This window comes from Manis pentadactyla, chromosome 1, assembly GCF_030020395.1.
Source record: "Manis pentadactyla isolate mManPen7 chromosome 1, mManPen7.hap1, whole genome shotgun sequence".
Lineage (NCBI taxonomy): Eukaryota > Metazoa > Chordata > Mammalia > Pholidota > Manidae > Manis > Manis pentadactyla.
The window spans coordinates 72860788-72886726 of NC_080019.1; the positions used below are offsets into that span (position 1 = coordinate 72860788).

General features: G+C 40.1%; 1 protein-coding gene across 1 annotated transcript in view; it reads left to right on the top strand.

Moving 5' to 3' along the window:
• The window catches only part of LOC118908213 (serine protease 46-like), a 104096-nt gene that overhangs the window by 77730 nt on the left and 427 nt on the right, over positions 1 to 25939 (top strand). Inside the window, 1 exon segment of the mRNA XM_036877321.2 lies at positions 25666 to 25802. Within this exon segment, the coding sequence (XP_036733216.2) occupies positions 25666 to 25802 (137 nt within the window).

Genomic DNA, 25939 nt, shown 5'->3' on the forward strand with positions numbered 1-25939 from the left:
GTAGCTGTCCAGTTTTGCCAACACCAGCTGTTGAAAAGGCTATCATTTCCCCATTGTATGTCCATGGCTCTTTTATCATATATTAATTGGCCATATATGGTTGGGTTTATATCAGCACTCTCTAGTCTGTTCCATTGGTCTATGGGTCTGTTCTTGTGGCAGTACCAAATTGTCTTGATTACTGTGGCTTTGTAGTAGAGCTTGAAGTTGGGGAGTGTAATTCCCCTTGCTTTATTCTTCCTTTTTAGGATTGCTTTGGCTATTCGAGGTCTTTTGTGGTTCAATATGAATTTTAGGATGATTTTCACTAGTTCACTGAAGAATGCTATTGGTATTTTGATAGGAATTGCATTGAGTCTATAGATTGCTTTAGGCAGGATGGCCATTTTGACAATATTAATTCTTCCTATCCATGAGCACAGGATGTGTTTCCATTTATTGGTATCTTCTTTAATTTCTCTCATGAGTGTCTTGTAGTTTCAGAGTATAGGTCTTTCACTTCCTTGGTTACGTTTATTCCTAGGTATTTTATTCTTTTTGATGCAATTGTGAGTGGAATTGTTTTCCTGATTTCTCTTTCTGCTAGTTCATTGTTAGTGTATAGGAATGCCACAGATTTCTGTGTATTAATTTTGTATCCTGCAACTTTGCTGAATTCAGATATTAGATCTAGTAGTTTTGGAGTGGATTCTTTAGGGTTTTCTTTGTGCAATATCATGTCATCTGCAAACAGGGACAGTTTAACTTCTTCCTTGCCAATCTGGATGCCTTTTATTTCTTTGTGTTGTCTGATTGCTATGGCTAGGACCTCCAGTAATATGTTGAATAGAAGTGTGGAGAGTGGGCATCCTTGGCTTGTTCCCAATCTTAAAGGAAAAGCTTTCAGCTTCTCGCTGTTAAGTATAATGTTGGCTGTGGGTTTGTCATATATGGCCTTTATTATGTTGAGGTACTTGCCCTCTATACTCATTTTGTTGAGAGTTTTTATCATGAATGGATGTTGAATTTTGTCGAATGCTTTTTCAGCATCTATGGAGATGATAATGTAGTTTTTGTCCTTCTTTTTGTTGATGTGGTGGATAATGTTGATGGATTTTCGAATGTTGTACCATCCTTGCATCCCTGGCATAAATCCTATTTGATCATGATGGCTGATCTTTTTGATGTATTTTTGAATTTGGTTTGCTAATATTTTGTTGAGTATTTTTGCATCTATGTTCATCAGGGATATTGGTCTGTAATTTTCTTTTTTTGTGGTGTCTTTGCCTGGTTTTCATATTAGTGTGATGCTAGCCTCATAGAATGAGTTTGGAAGTATTCCCTCCTCTTCTATTTCTTGGAAAACTAAGGAGAATGGGTATTAGGTCTTCACTAAATGTTTGATAAAATTCAGCCATGAAGCCATCTGGTCCAGGAATTTTGTTCTTAGGTTGGTTTTTGATTACGAGTTCAATTTTGTTGCTGGTAATTGGTCTGTTCATATTTTCTGTTTCTTCCTTGGTCAGCCTTGGAAGGTTATATTTTTCTAGAAAGTTGTCCATTTCTTCTGGTTATCCAGTTTGTTAGCATATACTTTCTCATAGTATTCTCTAATAATTCTTTGTATTTCTGTGATGTCCGTAGTGATTTTTCCTTTCTCATTTCTGATTCTGTTTATGTGTGTAGACTCTCTTTTTTTCTTGATAAGTCTGGATAAGGGTTTATCTATTTTGTTTATTTTCTCAAAGAACCAGCTCTTGCTTTCATTGATTCTTTCTATTGTTTTATTTTTCTCAATTTTATTTATTTCTGCTCTAATCTTTATTATGTCCCTCCTTCTACTGACTTTGGGCCTCATTTGTTGTTCTTTTCCTAGTTTCATTAATTGTGAGTTTAGACTGCTTATATGAGATTGTTGCTCTTTCCTGAGGTGGGCCTGTATTGCAATATACTTTCCTCTTAGCACGGCCTTGGCTGCGTCCCACAGATTTTGTGGTGTTGAATTATTGCTGTCATTTGTCTCCATATATTGCTTGATCTCTGTTTTATTTATTCATTGATACACTGTTTTTTTAGGAGCATGTTGTGAAGCCTCCATGTGTTTGTGGGATTTTTCATTTTCTTTGCATAATTTATTTCTAGTTTCATACCTTTGTGATCTGAGAAACTGGTTGGTACAATTTTAATCTTTTTTAATTTACTGAGGCTCTTTTTGTGGCTGAGTATATGATCTATTCTTGAAAATGGTCCATGTGCACTTGCAAAGAATGTGTATTCTGTTGCTTTTAGGTGTAGAGTTCTGTAGATGTCTGTTAGGTCCATCTGTTCTATTGTGTTTTTCAGTGCCTGTGTCTCCTTACTTATCTTCTGTCTGGTTGATCTGTCCTTCAGAGTGAGTGGAGTGTTGAAATCTTTGAGAATGAATGCATTGCATTCTATTTCCTCTTTTAATTCCATTAGTATTTGATTCACATATGTAGGTGCTCCTGTGTTGGGAGTGTAGATATTTATAATGGTTATATCTTCTTGTTGGATTGACCCCTTAATCATTATGTAATGTCCTTCTTTGTCTCTTGTTACTTTCTGTGTTTTGAAGTCTATTTTGTCTGATACAAGTACTGCAACTCCTGCTTTTTTCTCTCTGTTAGTTGCCTAGAAAATCTTTTTCCATCCCTTCACTTTTAGTCTGTGTATGTCTTTGGATTTAAAGTGAGTCTCTTGTAGGCAGCATACAGATGGGTCTTGTTTTTTTTATCCATTCAATGGCTCTATGTCTTTTGATTGGTGCATTCAGTCCATTTACATTTAGGGTGATTATCAATAGGTATGTACTTATTGCCACTGCAGGCTTAAGATTCATGGTTACCAAAGGTTCAAGGTTAATTTCCTTACTGTCTAAGAGTCTAACTTATCTCACTTAATATGCTATTACAAACACAATCTAAAGGTTCTTTTCTTTTTCTCCTCCTTTTTCTTCCTCCTCCATTCTTTATATGTTAGGTATCATATTCTGTATTCTTTGTGTATCCCTTGATTGACTTTGGGGAAAGTTGATTTAATTTTGCATTTGCTTAGTAATTAGCTGTTCTACTTTCTTTACTGTGGTTTTATTACCTCTGGTGACAGCTATTAAACCTTAGGAGCACTTCCATCTATAGCAGTCCCTCCAAAATAGACTGTAGAGATTGTGGGAAGTAAGTTCTCTCAGCTTTTGCTTATCTGGAAATTGTTTAATCCCTCCTTCAAATTTAAATGATAATCTTGCAGCATAAAACAATCTTGGTTCCAGGCCCTTCTGCTTCATTGCATTAAATACATCATGCCACTCCCTTCTGACCTGTAAGGTTTCTGCTGAGAAGTATGATGTTAGCCTGATAGGCTTTCCTTTGTATGTGATCTTATTTCTCTCTCTGTCTGCTTTTAATATTCTGTCCTTATCCTTGATATTTTCCAGTTGTATTACTATATGTCTTGGTGTTGTCTTCCTTAGGTCCCTTGTGTTAGGAGATCTGTGGATCTCCATGGCCTGAGAGACTATCTCCTTCCCCAGATTGGGGAAGTTTTCAGCAACTACCTCCTCAAACACACTTTCTATCCCTTTCTCTCTCTTTCTTCTTCTGGTATCCCTGTAATTCGAGTATTGTTTCATTTGGATTGGTCACACAGTTCTCTCAATATTCTTTCATTCTTGGAGATCCTTTTTTCTCTCTGTGCCTCAGCTTCTTTGTATTCCTCTTCTCTAGTTTCTATTTCATTTATCGTCTCCTCCACTGTATCCAACCTGCTTTTAATACCCTCCATCATGCTGTTCAATGATTGGATCTCCGACCAGAATTCATTCCTGAGTTCTTGGATATCTTTCCATACCTCCATTAGCATGTTGGTGATTTTTATTTTAAACTCCCTTTCAGGAAGAGTCATAAGGTCCATGTCATTTAAATCTTTCTCCGGAGTTATATTAATTTTACTCTGCACCAGGTTCCTTTGGCATTTCATGCTTGCATATGGCGTCCTCTAGTGTCCAGAAGCTGTAGTCTCTGGAGCTGCTCAGCCCCTGAAGCAATGTCAGGGGTCACAGGGGAGTGGTATTGTGCCTGGGGGGAGGAAAGAGCTCTTTCCTGCTTCCCAGCTGCTATGCCTGTCTCCACTGCCTGAACCAGTGGGCCGAGCACACAGGTATAACCTTTTGTCCCAGAGCAGCTGGATATGGATCCCTGCTTTCCACTAGCAGCTGGAATCTCAGTCTCTCCAGGAATTCTGCCTGTATTAGCTTTGCAACTCCATAATCACACGAATATCATGAGAACACCATGAAATGTAGGTTTGTGCTCCCAGAGGAAATCCCCAGAGCTAGGTATTCAGCAGTTCCAGGCCTTCCATTCTCTCCCCGCCCCATTTCTCTTCCTCCTGCTGGTGAGCTGGGCTGGGGGAAGGGCTTGGGTCCTGTTGGGCCACAGCTCTGGTACGTTACCCTGTTCCATGAGGTCTGCTCTTTTCTCCAGGTCTGTGCAGTCTGGCACCATCCTCTTTCCTGTTGCTTTCTCAGGATTAGTTGCACCAACTATATTTTCTAATTGTATACAGTTTTAGGAGTACAAGATTCATACTACAATCTTTAATTGTCTCTTCTATCTCTTCACTTCCTTGATAGTGTTCTTTGAAGCACAGAAGTTTTAAATTTGGATTATGTCCAACTTGTCTATCTTTTCATATGTTGCTTGTACTTTTGTTGTCTTTTCTAAGAAATCATTGCTAATATAAGGTCACAAAATTTATGCCTTTGTTTTTTTCTATGACTTTAATAGTTTGAGCTTTTACATTTAGGTCTTTGATATATTTTGAGTTAATTTTTGTGTATGGTGTGAAGTAGGGGTCAAAATAACCAACTCTGGAATTTTTTTCTTGGGTCTGGTTTCCTTTGTTTTCAATTCAAGTTCAGATTTTTATCTTTAATAACCTTACTTTTTGTCTTCTTTACATTTATTTTTTATTTTAAAATTAGATTAGATGCTTAATTCATTCATTTTGATTTTATATTCTATTTGTATAAGAACTTAAATATTTGAATATTGCTCTGAGTACTATTTTAGTTTTGGTCCATAGATGCTGGTATGTAAAGATTTTATAGATTTTGTTTTCTAGAAATTCTGAAAAATTGCTTCTCTTTCCATCTTTGAATCAGGGGTGAAGAGTTAAAAATACTTTTTAATCTCTTATTTTCTGATATTTTTCTTAATATCCAGTTTTACCATACTGTGATCAGAAAATATTGTCTCTCTAACACATTTCTATGTGTTAGAATCTAGTTCAATTTTCTTTTTGAGTTAAATTATAGTTGGTTTTCATGTGTATTCCTAGAGCATTACAGGGTATTGTGTTCAATATATGTCAGTCAGATCTACTGCATATTCATGTTATTTAGGCCATCTATATGCTGATATAATATTTTTACCTATTGGATCTGTCATAGATTGACAGAGGAATTAAAATCTCCCTACCACAAGTTTGTTTTTGAAAAACCAATTTTTCCTTGCAAGTGCTATAATTTCTGTTTTTTGTTCCTTCTGTGTCCCTCATTGCATAGATATTCATAACTGTTAAGATATTCAAGATATTTATTGTAAGTTGCACCCTTTAGCCTTTAAACAGTGTCTTTCTTTGTTTTGTTTAATATTTTATGCTCTGAACTTAAACTTGCTTGATATTTAGGTTATGTCCTCTGCTTTTTTTGTTATTTGCTTGCATTTTCCTGGTATACTTTTTGCCCATTCTTTTATTTTAAACTTTACTGAATCCCTTTGTTTATTGTGTAGCACTGTAAATAACTTAGGATTTAGCTTTGCTATGTGATCTTATCTGAGATGTATCTTTACATAGAGAAGTCCATTTGCATTTATTAATAGGGCAGATATATTTGTTCTTAGTATGGTATATTATTTTATGTTATATTTCTATTTAACTGTTTATTAGCAAGTTTTTACATAATGGGTTTTCTTTGGTTCTGAACAATTGTGGTTCTAATATTCCAGAGGATTTGTATTTTCATTCTCACGGCTAAGTTATAATTATAACTTTATATAATATTGGTAGTGCTTTATTTCTTCAGACAGTATTGATTGGTTATTTAGTATGAATAATGATAAAATTAATGTTTCATTTTGCCACTTTCTCTTCTTTCTCCCACCACCCAATTTTAGTTATATTTGTGTTTACTATTGTCATGTTAAAGATATTTACCCCTATTCCTTACTTGGTCTGTCAGCAGTGAATCATATTTGTTTGGCTCCCACTGTTACAAATGCAATAATCTGCAAACCTAGTCTACTTTTCATCTTCTCTGCCCTTTTCCTTTTCCATTTTTTATTAATGTATCATTTATACATTGGCAGGGCATATATTTACATTCTATTTGTCACCTCAGGTTTGTTTAATATTGTATTTGTGGTTGTGACATAGGGTGCTCATCACCTGTCCCTTGTTACAGTTTGTTTCCTCTATTATCTCTTGGCTAGCTGATGTTTGATCTTTTCATGATTCCTTAAGAAGGATTCATGGGACAATGTGATGTAAGTTCAAAGATTTCAAAAGTCCCATCAGCTTTGTTTGCTTTTGGAAGGAAATTTTTTTGCAGAATATAAAATCCTTGGCTCACAAGTCTTTTCTTTGACTTGTTTTGAGTGTTGCTTTGGAGAAATCTTAGACATGTCTGAATTTTCTCCCTACTTAAAGACCTATCTCTTGTCCTAGATGTCCAGAAGGTTCTTTCCCTCCTCCCTTTCTTCATCCCTCCCTTCCCCACTTTTTCCCTCCTGCTCCTCTCTCTCTTCACCCCTCTTCCTCTTTCTATTGCACTCTTCCAACCTTACAGCTTATGTCTGATGGTTTCCTGTTCTGATTCCCCTGGTCTATGGTGTTCCTTTCTTATATGTAGAGTCAAGTCTTCTTTCCTTTGTTCAGTTTCACAGTTTCTATTTTCTTCCTTACGGATTCTAATTATATGTATTTTGGATCGCCTTTGCCTGTTGTAGTTACCATTTTCTCTCTAATTCCATTTAATTCTGTATTTCATTTAATCTTGTTTGCGTTTCTTGTGTCTGTCCTTTACATCCTTCAGTGTCTTTTCTACAGTGTATAATCTCTCTTATAAACTTTCCAATTTTGTCTTCATTTCTTTGATGGCTTTTTTCCATTTTGCCAGTTACTTTCTATAATTCTGCTAGCTCACAGTTGATTTTCTCCTGTTTTCTAGCTATAACTTCCTTGAAGTCTGGCATTTCTATTTTGTAGTATTCTTTTAGAGATATGGCTGCTTTATTAATTTTTAAAAAAATCATAGTGAAATATTTATGTCCTTTTTTTTTTTGCTTCATAGCAACTTTTTTTTCATTTTTCATCTCTTGACAAATTTTGCTACTCTTTTCAAAGTTTTCCCTTACAGTCACTTTGCATAGATGCTATTCCAGTACATTTAAAAAAATCACTTCTCATTGAATGTGTTGAAATTTTCAGTTCCAACTCTTTACATAAGGTTTCTGATGCAATGCTTCACAACTCAAAGCTTTCTCTGTCTTTGGTTTTGCCAAAAAAAGATTGATTGCTGGAAATATGGTTTGACTGTGTTATTCTTTGTGTGGTGTTACTGCCTCTGTTTCTGTAAACTCCAGGGGGACTTATCTGTGATTTCTGCACCTTTCTGCAAATAAGGTCCATAGCTTACACTCTTCATGGTGAGTTCTTGCCTTTTGACTATTTCTGCTGGCACATTCGAGATCTGCCATCACTGAGTCCTCTCACAACTCAATTTCTCTTCTCTTTCATCCCATGTGGTTTCTGTTAGATTTCAGTTGCTCTTGTCAACCCTTAAGTGTAGTTAAGAGTGCAGATTATATTTGGCTTCTGTTTCACTGGAAATGGAGTTCGTGGATATTTTTTCAATTCCCTTTGCTCCTTTCACATGATTTTATGGAGAAGATGGACAAATAAACTGATACAGGCAGCCATGCTCATATGGAAGCCCCTGTGATGACTTTAATGTCTCCCATTGTGGATTTTTCTTGTTGTGACACACGGAAGAACTGATGTTTGAGAGTCTTTGGAAGAAACTTCCCTAACCCCAACTTAATAGTAACTGAGATTATGAGTTAAAAATCCTGCATAACTTTGGCTATCCAGAAAGTTAAGGAATATACTCTTTTGGCCAAATCTGAGTTAAGCTTTTAATCACCAAGCTTTTCCACTTGAACTATTTTGGAAGGAAATCTTTCTAAACACTAACATATTTCTTACTTTCTTGGTTTTAAATAACCTACACTGTGTGGATAATTGGATACTGGGGGTTATTACTGTGACTGTATTGTACTAAAACATGTCATTTCATTGTAGGAGTAGAGGGTATGACTTTCATAAGAAGAGGCTTCAGGATGTATGTTTGGGTTTTCTGTCATACATGGTCCCCATCCCCGCACACTTTTATCTTGTGAGCAGACCTTCTTTAGGTGCCCTTTCTCAGAGCTGTTATTGTGTTTGCCTGTCATAATCCTTTTTTGAGCTTAACAAAGGCTGAGAATTTAGGCAATAAAGATTGCTGGAATTACATATAAAGTAAAAGTAAATGTACTTTGGGTATGACATGAGGGCCTCTTCATGAGTAAAGTGATACTCAGTGCCCAGACCTTGGGATATCTGCTTTATTTTCTTAGAAATCCATTGTTTCTTCCATTTTAGCAACCCTACTCCTCTTTGAAGCACCCTGATCTACAGGAAGAGAATTCCTGTGGGAAGAGCTCATCAAATGGCAGGTGGAAAGGAGAATAGCGCAGTACAGCTAGACAGGCGGGTGCTGAGGCTACATGGAGAGTGTAGATGCAAAGTTAGTTGGCTGACATTTGATAAGAATATAAAGCAAAAGGGAAAGGAAGTTGAAGAGTTATATTTCTGACACATCAGGTGCTCCTGTAGTTTCAATTCCATATATGCTTGAGGATATTGTACTTGAGCATTGTAAGTCCAATTTAGAATTCCACCACTGTATAGTCCCTTTTCTCCAGAGATATGGAAAGTCTGAAGAAAACATTTGCCACAGCTATCTATTTGCTTGCAGCGAAGGGTATTTTGTGCTTTCAATGCCCAGTTATCCTAGCATCTGGGGGAGGCGCAGATGTTTGCTATGCAGGCCAGGTACACAGGGAAGGTTCTAAAGTTGTTAAGTGCAAGCTTCAAGATTCTAAGATTAATTGTGCTTCACTCTCCAGTGAGATTCGTATATTATAAATCATAGAGGCATATCCCATCAATCTGGAGCCTGGATTCAGGGAACATGATAACCCCTAACTCAGCAGAAACATACCTTCCATCCATTATAGCTGCTCTCCTGGAATAAACCGTGCACTCCTCTGATAGGGCCAGGGCAACGGACAGCATCTCAAAGACATCTTTGAGATAGTGTACCTTCTCTTACAACAGAGAAACTATTTCTGTGGGCCCTTGGTTTTATTCTACAACAACTTTAAACAAGCAGGTTTAAAGAAGAATTTTCTGGATACTCAATCTTGTTCAGTCCTGAGGTAAGTTCTCTGGAGGGTTCAAAGGAAGGAAAATATATGATTCCTGCCTGCGAAGAGCCTACTGTTTAGCTGGGGAGAAAAACCACATTAATTCTAATTATGTGATGTAATGCTAATTGCTATTATTTGTCTAGCCCTTCCTGTATGTACACCAATATAATACACTAAGAAATTACTCATAAAACATATTTCAAAATAAATGCTGGCAAAGTCAGAGAAAGGAGAGATATTTAATATAGAGATTCTATATTAACCTATAGAAGGTTGGTCTTCACTGGATCTTCACAAGGCTTCAGTGAGGTGAGACTGGCTGATCTCGCAGTATGAAAGTGTAGACAGTGGGAGAGAAATGAAGTTATATAGGCAGTGAATGAGTACAAGAGGAGGCTTGCAGGTCCCCAGCAGGACCACAGAATTTTCAGGAGTCTCTTTTCTGCATGCACCTCCTCATCCTTCCACACTCTCTCCATGATCAGAGTCAATTCAGTTCTGCTTTGTGGCACCCTGCCTAGAGAAAGAGAATTTCCATAGGACCATCTCATCAAAATGGCAGTTGGAAGACTGAATGCAATACAGGTACATAGGCCAGTGCTTTAAGCTATACAAAGAAGTTCATTTGAACAGATTGGGCTAGCTGGGTTGTGCGTGTAGACATTACTAGGGCAAAAGTTAACTTGGTGACATTTCGCAGGGATATAAAATGAGGTTTTCTCCTCTCTCCTTCCCTCCCTCCCCTCTCCCTTCTTCCTTTCCTTTTTATGAAATATAGGCATATCTTGGAGATATTGTGGGTTTGGTTCCAGGCCACCACAATAAAGTGAATATTGCAATAAAGCAAGTCAAATGAGTGTTTTGGTTTCCCAGTGCATATAAAAGTTATGTGTACACTATACTGTAGTCTATTAAATGTGCAATAGCTTTATATCTAAAAAATTATGTACATACCCTACTTTAAAAATACTTTATTGCCAAAAAATGCTAACAATCATCTGAACTTTCAACAAGTCATAATCTTTTTGCTGGTGGAGGGTCTTGCCTCAAAGTTGATGGGTGCTGACTTACCAGGGTGGTGGTTGCTGAAGGTTGGGATGGTGGTGGCAATTTCCTAAAATAAGACAATAGTGAAGGGTGCTGCACTGGCTGACACAAGTGAGTTTTCGATAGCATGCAATGTTGTTTCACAGCATTTTACACCCACAGTAGAACTTCTTTAAAAAATTGGAGTCAGTCCTCTCAATCCCACCTGCTGCTTTATCAACTAAGTTTACATTATATTCTAAATCCTTTGTCATAATTTCAAGAATCTTCACAGCATCTTCACCAGGAATAATTCCCATTTCAAGAAGCCACTTCCTTTGCTCATCCATCGGAAGTAATTCCTCACCTGCTCAAGTTTTTCATGAGATTGCTGCACTTCAGTCACATCTTCAGACTCCATTTCTATTGTTAGTTCTCTTGCTTCCAGTGTCTTCCTCCACTGAAGTCCTGAACTCCTCAAGATCATCCATGAAAGCTGGAATGAACTTTTTCCAAACTCATGTTAATGTTAATATTTTCACCTCTTCCCATGAAGCATGAATGTTATTAATGGCATCTAGAATGGTGAATCCTTTCTAAAAGGTTTTCAGTTACTTTACTCAGATCCATCAGAGGAATCATTATCTATGGCAGCTATTTCTTAAATAATACTTGAAAGTTCAAATGACTCCTTGATCCATGGGCTGCAGAATGGATGTTGTGTTAGCAGGCGTGAAAACAGCATTCATCTTTTACATCTCCATCCGAGCTCTTGGGTGGCCAGTTGCATTGTCAATAAGCAGTCACATTTTCAAAGGAAGCTTTTTTGCTGAGCAGTAGATCACAATAGTGGGCTTAAAATACTCAGTAAAGCATGGTGCAAACAGATGTGCTGTCACCTAGCCTTTGTTGTACCATTTATAGAGCATAGGCGGAGTAGATTCAGCCTAATCTAAATCTAAAATTAAAATTTTTTTATTAAAGTATAGATGATACACAAATTAGTTTCAAGTATACAACACAGTTGTTCAACAGTTTACTAAATCTTCACCCCAACTAGGGCAGTTACTATCTGCCAACATAGGAAGATGTTACAGAATCAGGGACTATATTCTCTATGTCATACTACCATCTCCATGGCCAGCTTATATTTTGACTGAGAACTTTTGTGCTCCTTTATTCCCCTTCCCCTCCCCACCCATCCATGCCAGCACCTCCCCCATAGTAATCATCAGTCACTTTTCACTGTCTGATTTAGCTTAGTTCTTAAGTGCCATAGGATTTTCAGAATGGTAAATGAGCATTGGCTTCAACTTAACACCAGCTCCATTAGCCCCTAAGAAGAAAGTCAGCCTGTCCTTTCGTTTGAGGCTTTGAATCCAGGCATTGATGTCCCCTCTCTAGCTATGAAAGTTTTAGATGGCATCTTCTTCCACTAGAAGACTGTTTCATCTACACGGGAAGTTTGTTGTTTAATGTAGTCACTTTCATTAATTATATTCACAGATATTCTGGATAGCTTGCTGCAGCTTTTACACTGGCGTTTACTGCTTCACCTTCTATGTTTATGGGGTGGAAGATAGCTCCGTTTCTTAAACCACATGAACCAATCTCCTCGAGCTTCTAACTTTTCTTCTGCTCCTTCCTCACCCCTTTTGGCCTTCATGGAATTGAAGAGAGTTAGGGCATTGCTCTGGATGAGGCTTTTGCTTAAGGGAATGTTGTGGTTTGTTTGATCTTCTCTCCAGACTACTCAAACTTTCTCCATCTCAGCAATAAGACTGTTTTGCTTTCTTATCATCTATGTGTTCACTGGAGTAGCATTTTTAATTCTTTGAGAACTTTCCCTTTGCATTCACAACCTGGCTAACTTTGGCACAAGGGGTCTAGCTGTCAGCCTATATCATCTTTTGCATGCCCTCCTCACTGAAGCTTAATCATTTCTAGTTTTTGATTTAAAGTGAGACATGTGTGACTCTTCTTTTCACTTGAATACTCAGAGGCCACTGTAGGGTTATTAACTGGCCTAATTTCAGTGTTTCTGTGTCTCATGGAATAGGGAGGCCTGAGGAGAGAGAAGAGATGGGGGGATGGCTGGTCAGTGGAACACACACATTTCTTGATTAAATTCACTGCCCTATACAGATGCAGTTAGTGGTGCCCCAAAGCAATTACAATAGTAACATCAAAGATCACTGATGGCAGATTCTCACAACACGTATAATAACAATGAAAAAGTTTGCCATGAAGTATTGCAAGAATTCCCACAATATGACAGAGAGAAATGCTGTTAGAAAAATGGTGCTGACAGACTTGCTCAATGCAGAGTCACCACAAACCTTCAATTTGTGAAAAATACAATATCTGCTAAGTGCAATAAAACGAGGTATGTCTGTGCTTTAAGTTTATCACTTTGTTCCTGCTCCTTCCAACTCACCCTCTTCCTTGATGCCAAGCTCATTTCCCTTAACTACAACTTCATGGCCGCACATTGCTCATTCAGTTTCATTCATCTCGTCACTCAACAGTATTTCTTGAGAATTCCATATTTATCAGAAAGTATCCAGTCCTATAAGGAAGAAAAATATCATACAATTATAATATGATGTGATAAGTACCTTCAAATGAGAAATATAGGATGCTGTGGGAACAAAAATAAGGATACTTAATTTTATTGAATGGAGAAGGGGTCAAAAAAGAAATGACATAGAAGGTGAGACCTAAAAGTATAAGTGGAGATGTATAAGCCTCCCTAACACTGCCGAGGGGTACCCCTGTCTGATCTAGGAAGCTGCCAGGCACTTGAGGTTATTGGTTGTCTTAGAGATTTTATGTAGGCAGATTGTTATACAAGTATGGATTTCAAGGGAGAGTTAAAATCCATGAGACAGGCTGAGATACCCAAGGAGGTAAGCCTAGAAAGAGAAGAAATGGGGTCTGAGGGCTGAGCTTTGGGGGGCCTCTATTGGGGAGATAAGAGAGACCCAGCAAGAGACAGAGAGGGAGCAGCAGTAAGGTAGAAAAGACAAGGACTGTGTGTTTCCTTGGAAGCCAAGTAAATCAAGTATTTCCAAGAGGGAAGAATGACCATCTCTGTCAGATGCTCTGAGAGGTTGGTGGTGATGAGGTCTAGGGGTCACTGGGGTCCCCACCATGGCAGGTGTACTGGAGTGGCTGGGGGCAGAGGCCTGATGGAGTGGGCTCAAGAGAGGATGGGAGGAGGTTGGGGACAGGTACTAGAGTCACCTCTTCCACAGAGTTTTGCTGCAAAAGGCAGGGCAGAGGACAAGAAATGGAAACAACCTAAATGTCCATCAGTAGATGAATGTATAAAGAAGACGTGGCACATATACAAATTGGAATATTATTCAGCCAGAGGGTGGAGTCAAGATGGCAGTGTGAGTAGAGCAGCAGAAATCTCCTCCCAAAACCACATATATTTTTGAAAATACAACAAATAAAACTCTTCCTAAAAAAGAGACCAGAAGACACAGGACAACAGCCAGACTACATCCACACCTGCGAGAACCCAGAGCCTTGTGAAGGGGGAGAGGAAGGCCACAAAACAGCAAGAAGGGATGTTCTCCCAGCCCTCACTTGCGCCAGCTCTGCAAACTATCTCTATCACCATGAAAAGGCAGAAGAATTTGATATAGACCAAAATCACAACCCTGGAGAAGGAGATAGACCTAACCAGTCTTCCAGAAAAAGAATTCAAAATAAAGGTCTTAACCATGCTGACGGAGCTGCAGAGAAATATACAAGAGCTAAGTGAAGACATCCAGAGGGAGATTACAGAAATGAAACAATCTCTGGAAGGATTTATAAGCAGAATGGATAAGAAGCAAGAGACCATTGATGGAATAGAAACCAGAGAACAGGAACGCATAGAAACTGATGCAGAGAGAGATAAAAGGATCTCCAGAAATGAAACAATATTAAGAGAACTGTGTGACCAATCCAAAAGGAACAATATCCACATTATAGGGGTACCAGGAGAAGAAGAGAGAGAAAAAGGAATAGAAAGTATCTTTGAAGAAATAATTGCTGAGAACTTCCAAAAACTGGGGGAGGAAATAGTTGCTCAGACTACGGAAGCACACAGAACTCCCAACAGAAGGGACCCAAAGAGGACAACACCAAGACACATAATAATTAAAATGGCAAAGATCAAGGACATGGATACAGTATTAAAGGCAGCCAGAGAGAGAAAAAAGGTCACCTACAAAGGAAAACCCATCAGGCTATCATCAGACTTCTCAACAGAAACCTTACAGGCCAGAAGAGAATGGCATGATATATTTAATGCAATGAAACAGAAGGGCCTTAAATCAAGAATACTGTATCCAGCATGATTATCATTTAAATATGAAGGAGGGATTAAACAATTCCCAGACAAGCAAAACTTGAGGGAATTTGCCTCACACAAACCACCTCTACAGTGTATCTTAGAGGGACAGCTCTAGATGGGAGCACTCCTAAAAAGAGCACAGAACAAAACACCCAACATATGAAGAATGGAGGAGGAGGAATAAGAAGGGAGAGAAATAATCATCAGACTGTGCTTATAATAGCTCAATAAGTGAGTTAAGTTAGACAGTAAGGTAGTAAAGAAGCTAACTTTGAACCTTTGGTAACCACGAATCTAAAGCCTGCAATGGCAATACGTACATATCTTTCAATAATCACCCTAAATGTAAATGGACTGAATGCACCAATCAAAAGACACAGAGTAATAGAATGGATAAAAAAGCAAGACCCATCTATATGCAGCTTACAAGAGACTCACCTCAAACTCAAAGACATGCACAGATTAAAAGTCAAGGGATGGAAAAAGATATTTCATGGAAACAACAGGGAGAAAAAAGCAGGTGTTGCAATACTAGTATCAGACAAAATAGACTTCAAAACAAAGAAAGTAACAAAAGATAAAGAAGGACACTACATAATGATAAAGGGCTCAGTCCAACAAGAGGATATAACCATTATAAACATATATGTACCCAATACAGGAGCACCAATATATGTGAAACAAACACTAACAGAATTAAAGGAGGAAATAAAATGCAATGCATTCATTTTTGGGAGATGTTAACACACCAGTCACTCCAAAGGACAGATCCACCAGACAGAAAATAAGTAAGGACACAGAGGCACTGAACAACACACTAGAACACATGGACCTAATAGACATCTATAGAACTCTACATCCAAAAGCAACAGGATCCACATTCTTCTCAAGTGCACATGGAATTCTCCAGAATAGACCACATACTAGGCCACAAAAAGAGCCTCAGTAAATTCCAAAAGATTGAAATCCTACCAACCAACTTTTCAGACCACAAAGGCATAAAACTAGAAATAAACTGTCAAAAGAAAGCAAAAAGGCTCACAAACACATGGAGGCTTAACAACATGCTCCTAAATAATCAATGGATCAATGACCAAATCAAAATGGAGGTCCAGCAATATATGGAAACAAATGACAACAACAACACTAAGCCCCAACTTCTGTGGGACACAGCAAAAGCAGACTTAAGAGGAAAGTATATAGCAATCCAAGCATATTTAAAAAAGGAAGAACAATCCCAAATGAATGGTCTAATGTCACAATTATCGAAATTGGAAAAAGGAGAACAAATGAGGCCTAAGGTCAGCAGAAAAAGGGACATAATAAAGATTAGAGAAGAAATAAATAAAATTGAGAAGAATAAAACAATAGAAAAAATCAATGAAACCAAGAGCTGATTCTTTGAGAAAATAAACAAAATAGATAAGCCTCTAGCCAGACTTATTAAGAGGAAAAGAGTCAACACACATCAACAGAATCAGAAACGAGAAAGGAAAAATCATGACAGACCCCACAGAAATACACAGAATTATTAGAGAATACTATGAAAACATACATGCTAACAAGCTGGAAAACCTAGGAGAAATGGACAACTTCCTAGAAAAATACAACCTTCCAAGACTGACCAAGGAAGAAACAGAAAATCTAAACAGACCAATTACCAGCAACAAAACTGAAGCGGTAATCAAAAAACTACCCAAGAACAAAACCCCTGGGCCAGATGGATTTACCACAGAATTTTATCAGACATACAGAGAAGACATAATACCCATTCTCCTTAAAGTTTTCCAAAAAATAGAAGAGGAGGGAATACTCCCAAACTCATTCTATGAAGCCAACATCACCCTAATACCAAAACCAGGCAAAGACCCCACCAAAAAAGAAAACTACAGACCAATATCCCTGATGAACACAGATGCAAAAATACTCAACAAAATATTAGCAAACCGAATTCAAAAATACATCAAAAGGATCATACACCATGACCAAGTGGGATTCATCCCAGAGATGCAAGGATGGTACAACATTCGAAAATCCATCAACATCATCCACCACATCAACAAAAAGAAGGACAAAAACCACACGATCATCTCCATAGATGCTGAAAAAGCATTCGACAAAATTCAACATCCACTCATGATAAAAACTCTCAACAAAATGGGCATAGAGGGCAAGTACCTCAACATAGTAAAGGTCATATATGATAAACCCACAGTTAACATCATACTGAACAGCGAGAGGCTGAAAGCTTTTCCTCTGAGATAGGGAACAAGACAAGGATGCTCACTCTCCCCACTGTTATTCAATATAGTACTGGAGGTCCTAGCCACAGCAATTATACAAAACAAAGAAATACAAGGAATCCAGATTAGTAAAGAAGAAGTCAAACTGTCACTATTTGCAGATGACATGATATTGTACATAAAAAACCCTAAAGACTCCATTCCAAAACTACTAGAACTGATATCAGAATTCAGCAAAGTTGCAGGATACAAAATTAACACACAGTAATATGTGGCTTTCCTACACACCAATAATGAACTAATAGAAAGAGAAATCAGGAAAACAATTCCATTCACATTAGCATCAAAAAGAATAAAATACCTAGGAATAAACCTAACCAAGGAAGTGAAAAACCTATACCCTGAAAACTACAAGACACTCTTAAGAGAAATTAAAGAGGACACTAACAAATGGAAACTCATCCCATGCTCCTGGCTAGGAAGAATTAATATCATCAAAATGGACATCCTGCCCAAAGCAATATACAGACTTGATGCAATCCCTATCAAATTACCAACAGCATTCTTCAATGAACTGGAACAAATAGTTCAAAATTCATATGGAACCACCAAAGGCCCCAAATAGCCAAAGCAATCCTGAGAAGGAAGAATAAAGTGGGGAGGATCTCGCTCCCCAACTTCTAGCTCTACTACAAAGCCACAGTAATCAAGACAATTTGGTACTGGCACAAGAAGAGAGCCACAGACCAGTGGAACAGAATAGAGACTCCAAACATTAACGTAAACATATATGGCCAATTAATATACGATAAAGGAGCCATGGACATAGAGTGGGGAAATGACAGTCTCTTCATCAGATGGTGCTGGCAAAACTGGACAGCTACATGTGAGGGAATGAAACTGGATCACTGTCTAACCCCATACACAAAAGTAAATTCGAAATGGATCAAAGAACTGAATGTAAGTCATGAAATCATAAAACTCTTAGAAAAAAACATAGGCAAAAATCTCATGGACATAAACATGAGTGACTTCTTCATGAACATATCTCCCCAGGCAAGGGAAACAAAAGCAAAAATGAACAAGTGGGACTATATCAAGTTGAAAAACTTCTGTACAGCAAAGGACAACATCAATAGAACAAAAAGGTATCCTACAGTATGGGAGAATATATTCATAAATGACAGATCCGATAAAGGGTTGACATCCAAAATATATAAAGAGCTCACACACCTCAACAAACAAAAAGCAAATAATCCAACTAAAATTGGGCAGAGGAGCTGAATAGACAGTTCTCTAAAGAAGAAATTCAGATGGCCGTCAGACACATGAAAAGATGCTCCACATCGCTTGTCATCAGAGAAATGCAAATTAAAACCACAATGAGATATCATCTCACACCAGTAAGGATCGCCATCATTGAAAAGACAAACAACAACAAGTATTGGAGAGGTTGTGGAGAAAGGGGATCCCTCCTACACTGCTGGTGGGAATGTAAATTAGTTCAACCATTGTGGAAAGCAGTATGGAGGTTCCTCAAAACTCTCAAAATAGAAATATCATTTGACCCAGGAATTCTACTTCCAGGAATTTACCTTAAGAATGGAGCACTCCAGTTTGAAAAAGACAGATGCACCCCTATGTTTATTGCCGCACTATTTACAATAGCCAAGATATGGAAGCAACCTAAATGTCCATCAGTAGATGAATGGATAAAGAAGAAGTGGTACATATACATAATGGAATATTACTCAGCCATAAAAAAAAACCAGATCCTACCATTTGCAACAACATGGATGGAGCTAGAGGGTATTATGCTCAGTGAAATAAGCCAGGTAGAGAAAGACAAGTATCAAATGACCTCACTCATATGTGGAGTATAAGAACAAAGAAAAACTGAAGGAACAAAACAGCAGCAGAATCACAGAACCCAAGAATGGACTAACAGTTACCAAAGGGAAAGGGACTAGGGAGGATGGGGGGGAAGGGAGGGATAAGGGCGGGGGAAAAGAAAGGGGACTTTAAGATTAGCATGTTTAGTGTTGTGGGGGGTACTGGGAGGGCTGTGCAACACAGAGAAGGCAGGTGATAATTATACAGGATCTTGCTACGCTGATGCACAGTGACTGTAGTGGGGTGTGTGTGGGGGGACTTGATGGGGAGAGCCTGGTAAACATAGTGTTCTTCATGTAATTGTAGATTTATGATAGCAAAAAAAAAAAAAAAAGCATGGCAGAGGAATGAGACTATAGCTAGTGGGGAAAGTGGGGTCAACAGGGGAATTTCTAAGGGCGAGAAAAGCAGATGTGTATGTGCTCATGGGAATGAACCAGCAGGGAGGGAACGCCACGATGCAGGAGACCGTGACAACCGCCAAGCAGGCAGGAGGGCGTGGCATGCAGCGGCCAAGTGGACAGGAGCTGGGGCAGCTCCTTCCTGCAGCAGCTGGACTGGCGCGGGGTGGTGGTGGTGGGCCTGGGGCTGTGTGGCGCAGGAGTGTTCTTCACATGGCTTCTATTTCCTTGGTGAAATGAGAAGCTGGGTTTTCAGATGTGCATGAGGATGGGTAGGAGATGTCAGAGGTGTGGGCAGAGAGGAGTGTGTGGGGTGGCCCTCTAGGAGAGTGGGAAGCATAGCCTGGGACGTGAAGCACGACTTTTAGGGAAGTGGCCATGAATTTAAAACATGGCCCAGTCAGAATGGTTCAGAATAGCCTTTAACCGGGTATGTCAGGTCTTGGGCTTATTCATCCTTTGCAGTGTAGGTTTTTGAAGAAGGATTCTCAAGGTGGTATTGAAGCCCATTGCTGTCGACCCCACGTCAGGAGAGCAGGGCTATACCCTCAACAAGTGATGTTTGGCCATAGCCCTACAGGTTCCGGGGACTTCACAGGGGCAAGCAGGACCCTGTGTGATAGCCACACATGGTCATTCCATTATATGCCCTTGAACTGTTGGTGGAGGCATGCTGGAAGATTATAGGGAAGTCATGCAAGTGTTAGGAAGTTTGTTAAGGTCGACACCCAAGGATTTTGGGCAGGCGTGAGTCAGCTGACACACCAGAGCTCTTTAGGGCTCAAGGAGGTGGCCAGATAGAGAGGAGAGGAAGGAGTTCCAGACAGAGGGACTGCTTGATGGCAGGGGAGCATGGAGGTAACGGGCAGTGGGGAAATGGAAGTCGTTTGGGAATGCTGGAATGTGCGTGCTTCAGGTATGTGTCCTCACTGTCCTCCACCCGGCGCTGCTTGCTTAAGCCTTAATCATGGTTGTTTCCCTGCCAGGAATGCCTTCCATCTCTCAGGGTCACTGGGTCACACAACTCCAGAGGGTGCCATTAAGAGTGTACTTTATGCTCCATTCTAGAGTGAGCTCAACCTCAGTCTCTTTCACGACAGACCTTTTTTCAGCTCCAAGACACACTCACATTCCCCTCTCTGAATTCCTCTTACATATAGATGGTTTCCCAATTTTGCTAACAAAAATACAGGAGGCCAGTTAAATATTACATGGGGCATAGTACACTAAAAAAATGAATGTTTCTCTGAAATTCAAGTTTAACTAGGCATCCTGCATTTTATCTAAGAACCCAACTAGAGATGGAAACACAGTTAAGCATTCATTCAATAAACCTTTTTAGAGAAGAAATATGGGGAGCCCTGGGGAAATACATATGGTGGGCTTGGACACTGCCTTCTGGGCTGAGAGACAGCGAATGTGACTGAGGCCCACAGCCCATCAGGGGCATGGAAAAACCTTTGCAAAAGGTTCAGCTTGAATTAACTCCTCCAAAATTTTGCAATCATCATATTCACTGAAAAACTAGTTTAGTTGCAGTGTACATGAACATTTTGTGATTTATTTTCATTGTACTGTAGTTTTTCATTTTAATGAAGAATGAAGATGGAGGTATTATTATCTTTTCAATGCTTAGCACATTTAAAAGTCTTTGTTAAGACTCTTCTGCCGATGAGAAGTTTGTCTTCGTCATTACCTTCATCATCACCCCAGTTAGCATGGATTGGAGGGGGTAGCTACTAGGCAGAGGCAAGATGACCCAGGGCTGAGAGCATGTGACTTGGATGCGCCATTTACTAGCTGTGAGAGTTTGGGTAGCAGCTTGATCTCTCTGTGCCATAGTTTCCTATCTGTGAAATGAAATTTAATAATGATATCTACCTCAGAGGGTTGATGAGAAAGTTATAGAATTAAAGCTTGTGAAGCACTCAGAACAGTGCTTGGCCACTGGTACGTGCTAGATAAATGTTGGTATATATAATTTAAAAATTATTTTTAAACATAAACTGTAATTGATATCTGCACTTGCATTATTGGGAGTTCAGAAGAGGAAGTGGCTGAGTATTACTGAAATAGGAATTGGCTCTGTTGGCATTGGTCTTATATTTTCCTTTCAACCTCCTGAATTTGAGGATCACTGTGTCCACACCTCTGTATCCACTCCTCACCTCTTCTCAGCTCCCCCTGCTGGTTGCGGTAGAGTCTCTGAAGACATGTGTTGGTGGGTATATCAACACCACTGCCAGAGTAAAGGAATGTTAATGACATTCATGGATGCCGTATCCCCATGGTTTCTGAGTTCCAAAATAATCCAAATACCTATAATTTCACTATTCCTGATTTATTTGTAAAAACTAAGGCAAATGTATTAAATTTAGGATACCTGAGATAAACTTTATAAGTACTCTAGGAATGAGAACAAATTGAGAAGTCATTTACCATTCATATCTAAGTATACATTAGTACACCAGGTAAGAATGACAGTTTCAATTGATGGAGCATTTAATCAATAACTAACATTACTTTAACCACTTAGCATATATAACTAACTGAATTCCCCAAACTCTCTGAGAAGTAGGTGTTATTAACCCCACATTATATACAAAAAAGTGGAGGTGTGGAGCAGTTAAGAAATTGCCTAAAGTCACTTAACTAGTAATTAGTTGGCCTTGGGTTCAAGTTCAAGACTTTCATATTTCAAAGCCCATGTTCAAATGAGTAAGCATGTTTCTCAACCTAAAAAGCTAATGGAGAGCAGAGAAGAGGCCTGAGACCATTTGTTCATTTATTTATTCACTCATTCATTTAAATGTGGGGCCTGCAGGGGTAGAAGGATAAGGTCTTGCCCTCAGGAAGATCATGGTCATGAAGAGCTGGGTATAGAGAAAATGGTAAGTGATCTAGTAGAGATCCTCATAAAGTGCCAAGGTAATACACAGGAGGCAGGACTAATGGTACCTAAGAATGGGGCAGTGGCCAGGAAGGTATCGGAGAGAATGTCATATTTTGCCGCATTGTGGCAGACCAAGTTAAAGAAAAGCACTTATTTACGTGTTCCTTGACATTTAATGAGCACTATATATGATTTGCAATCGATATCACTTTACCAACATTATATAAATAATAGGAAACAAATATTTTTGAAAAGCTACTTGGTACAAAGTCCTGTGCTAGGCATTTTTATAGACACAAGTTAGCTTCCTGTCAATCATCTCAGGTGGTTGCTCTAATCTAGATTATTCAGAGAAAGAAACTGAGGCTCAGAGTGGTTGAGATTTGCTGAATGTGTGAAGTTATCATTTCTTTAACAAATTCAGTTATCTGTTTATTCATTCAATTAGCAATGGTTGAGCACATACTCTGTCAGACAATGTGGTTGTTGCTAAATAACAACGGTGAACCAAGGAGAAGTGTATCTGGCCCCACAGAGCCTACCATCCAGTGGGGGATATGGGCATTAACAAGTTATATATATATATATGTAAATGTTTATGTATATGCATATATATGTGTATATATTTTAGGAAAACAATGCATCCTTTGAGAAGAAATTTCAACTGGGAGTGATTGGGAAACACCCTAGGATCTGTCATTGAGGGTGTCCTCTGGCCTCTCCCCTGCCGGCCTGTGCCCAGTGTACTGGGGGAGGTCTCCTCAGTCAGAACCTCCAGTGGGGCCCTGCTGAGCACACAGGACTGCTGTGTTCTGCATCTGCAAGAAGCACTGCCAGACCTGGAGCAGAGAGGAGCAACATGCAGATGTGAAAGGGAGGCCGAGGAGGCCATTCATGCACATGCGTGAAACACCCTCCAGGGAGCTGCGCAGGGAGGTTGGAGTGTCTGTGCTTCTGGATGGGAGAGAAATGTGAGCTGAGAAATGCAATCTGTGCTCTAATTCTGATACTCACTTTATGTCTGGTTTTACAAAGGTCAGTGTTAGGCTTCTAGGAGGGCAAGAGCAGGGCTGCCATGCTGATCCAGACCATGGTACTCCACAGCTGTGCAGCATACATCCTTGTGGCCACGCGGCGTGGAATGTGTTCTGTGCTAGGAAACAATAGGATGAAAGCGTTGGGCTTCAAGAAGGCTCAGACACAGGTTCAGCGTTCCCTAGGATCAGCCTTTTCCCCTTATCACTTTGAGAAGGGCTGATTCTGGGAGGCATGTTAACAGTAATGGGTGATGACTTCTTTTTCAGCTTAATGTTTTTGGTGGCAAGCAACAGAAATAGACCCTATCTAATGTAAACAACTGATTGAAGAATGTTTTATTTCATCCAGCTCTACCCGTGATCCTCGTACTTCATTGTGCTTTTGAATCACCTGGGGAAATGTTAAAATGCAGATTTCTGTTCAGCTGGTTTGGTTTAGGGGCAGAAATTCTGCTTTTCTAACAAGCCAATGCTGTAATCTGTAGAGAACAATTGGAGTAACAAGGAAATCTACTATGTAGAATGCCCCTTGTCCCTTTGTGGTTCTGTAAATGTGGTCTTTGTCCTATTCTAACACTTGCAGGTTTTATTCATTCTGGAAGTCAAGGTTTGTTCCTAGTCATTATTTGAAAAACTTCAGCCTCAACTTTTTGGACAGTCTCTTCTCTTTTTCCAGTGCTCTGGCCTTGAGTTGAGGAGGGGGTGTTGGTCTGCTCCTGAGATTACTCCCTCTCTCCTCAAGTTTGTCTCCTCAGGGGTTTGGGAGCAGGGCAGAGAGTTGGGGAGGTGAAGGATCCCTCCTTAGCCTCTTCCCTGTGGGCCCTGGGAGGTGCCACAGACCCTCCTCCGCTGTAGGCTGCTTCCAGCCTTTGCTGGCTGTCTCCATGACGGTGCTGTGTTTTAAGGCAGTGCTGGCTGTGGTCCCTCTATATCTTGGGAGCCTGCCAGAGGGGCAGGCTTACCCCTTTTTGGCTCCTGGAGGTATATCCCAGTGACCTTTTCAACAGGCTGGGCATCCTCTCAGGTGGCCATGAACCATCTGCCCTTGCCTGTGGACCTAGCCTCTGTGTTTAGGCTGGGTTGTGGCTTCAGGAATTATTTAGGAGATTGGCCATTCCTACTTCTCCACTCATGTCAAAACCCCTTCCAGGGGATGCAATGCTTGCCTCCAAGCCTCAGGCTGGCACTTCAAGGTGGGAGGTGGGCTGTTTCCTCATAAAGCCTCCACCTGTCCTGCTCCATCCTTGCAAGCCAATCTCTTCCCTCCTGCTTCCAGGAACTACCACCTTCAGAATGTAGTCATTGCACCTGGCTTAAGGCTTGTGTTTCTCTTTGATGCTTTTCCTTCCATGTGAGCCAGTCTCAGTGAACAGGGGAAGAGGTAAGTCTCACAACACAGTCCTTGCTGTCTTGCTATGTTAGTGCTGATGGCTTCCTCTTGCAGGGGTCCTGCCTCCTCTTGACCCACAGTGGGCTGGGTATTTGGGTGTAAATCTCTTCTTAGTCTACCTCACTGTGTAACACTGAGTAGCCATGCCCCCACCCCTCCTTGACAGCCTGTGGCTGTGGGCAGAGAAGCCTGCCTCGGGCTGTGCTTGGACATCCATGTGCTTTGGGCTGTCCACTGTGTTCCTTCAACAGGATCTGGCATCATGCTTGTCACCATTGCCCCTCAATGGGAAACTCACACATTCATCTGGAGAGGCTGCAAACCTGAGCCATTAAAAATCAGGCAGATCTTCATATTCATGAAAGCTCACACTTAATATTTCATGGAGAAAGGATTAATAAAACATTATGCAATTAGCTGCTTCCCTTCAGCTCTCACATCTCATCAGGGTGGTAGGAGGTGGCCGGCGGGGCTCCTGGGCAGCAGCTGGCCGGGGCCCTGATTCGCAGGAAAGGCCTGCTGGTTTGGGGGGGCCCAGCCCCGGTTCTGCCTGGAGAAGAATTTTTCTGGTAAATGATGTGATAGATGGGGTTGGCTCTCAGCAGGATAGCTTTTGACAGGCACACCTTAATCTGTATTCCCAGTTTTCCCTTCATTTGCTCGGTTACCCATTTACTGTTTTCAGTTTGCGAGGTGCTGTGCTTGGTGATTGGAAAGGGGCAGAGGCCAGTGTCCCCACTTCCGAAGGCCCTGTGGGCTCCTCCCTCCCAGCCCCTTCTGGCTACAGTGCTTCACAGGACTTCTGCTCCCGCTTGCCTGCTCCGCTACCCTCCATTTCCTGCCCTGTGGGAACACTGACAGGTCCATTCTGTGCTTTGTGCCTGTGCTCTCTTCCCAGCCTTCCTCCCCTGGACCTCGAAATGCACAAGGAGGCCCCCTTTCCTCTGTGGCCCATGAGAACAACACAGAAAAGGCAGTGATGAGGGCAGTGAAGCCCTGTTTGACCACCTCCTCACCTGGGCTAAGAAGAATCATGTGGGCCTAGTATTTCTCATCTGAGCCCATTTCCTCTTCTACCATGTTTTCTTTTCTCTGGAGTGGAATGGTTAGGAGACAAAAAGTAAGTTTGAATGTGAGTCTCAAGTCCTGAGAGTGAGGAGGTAACCTTGGGC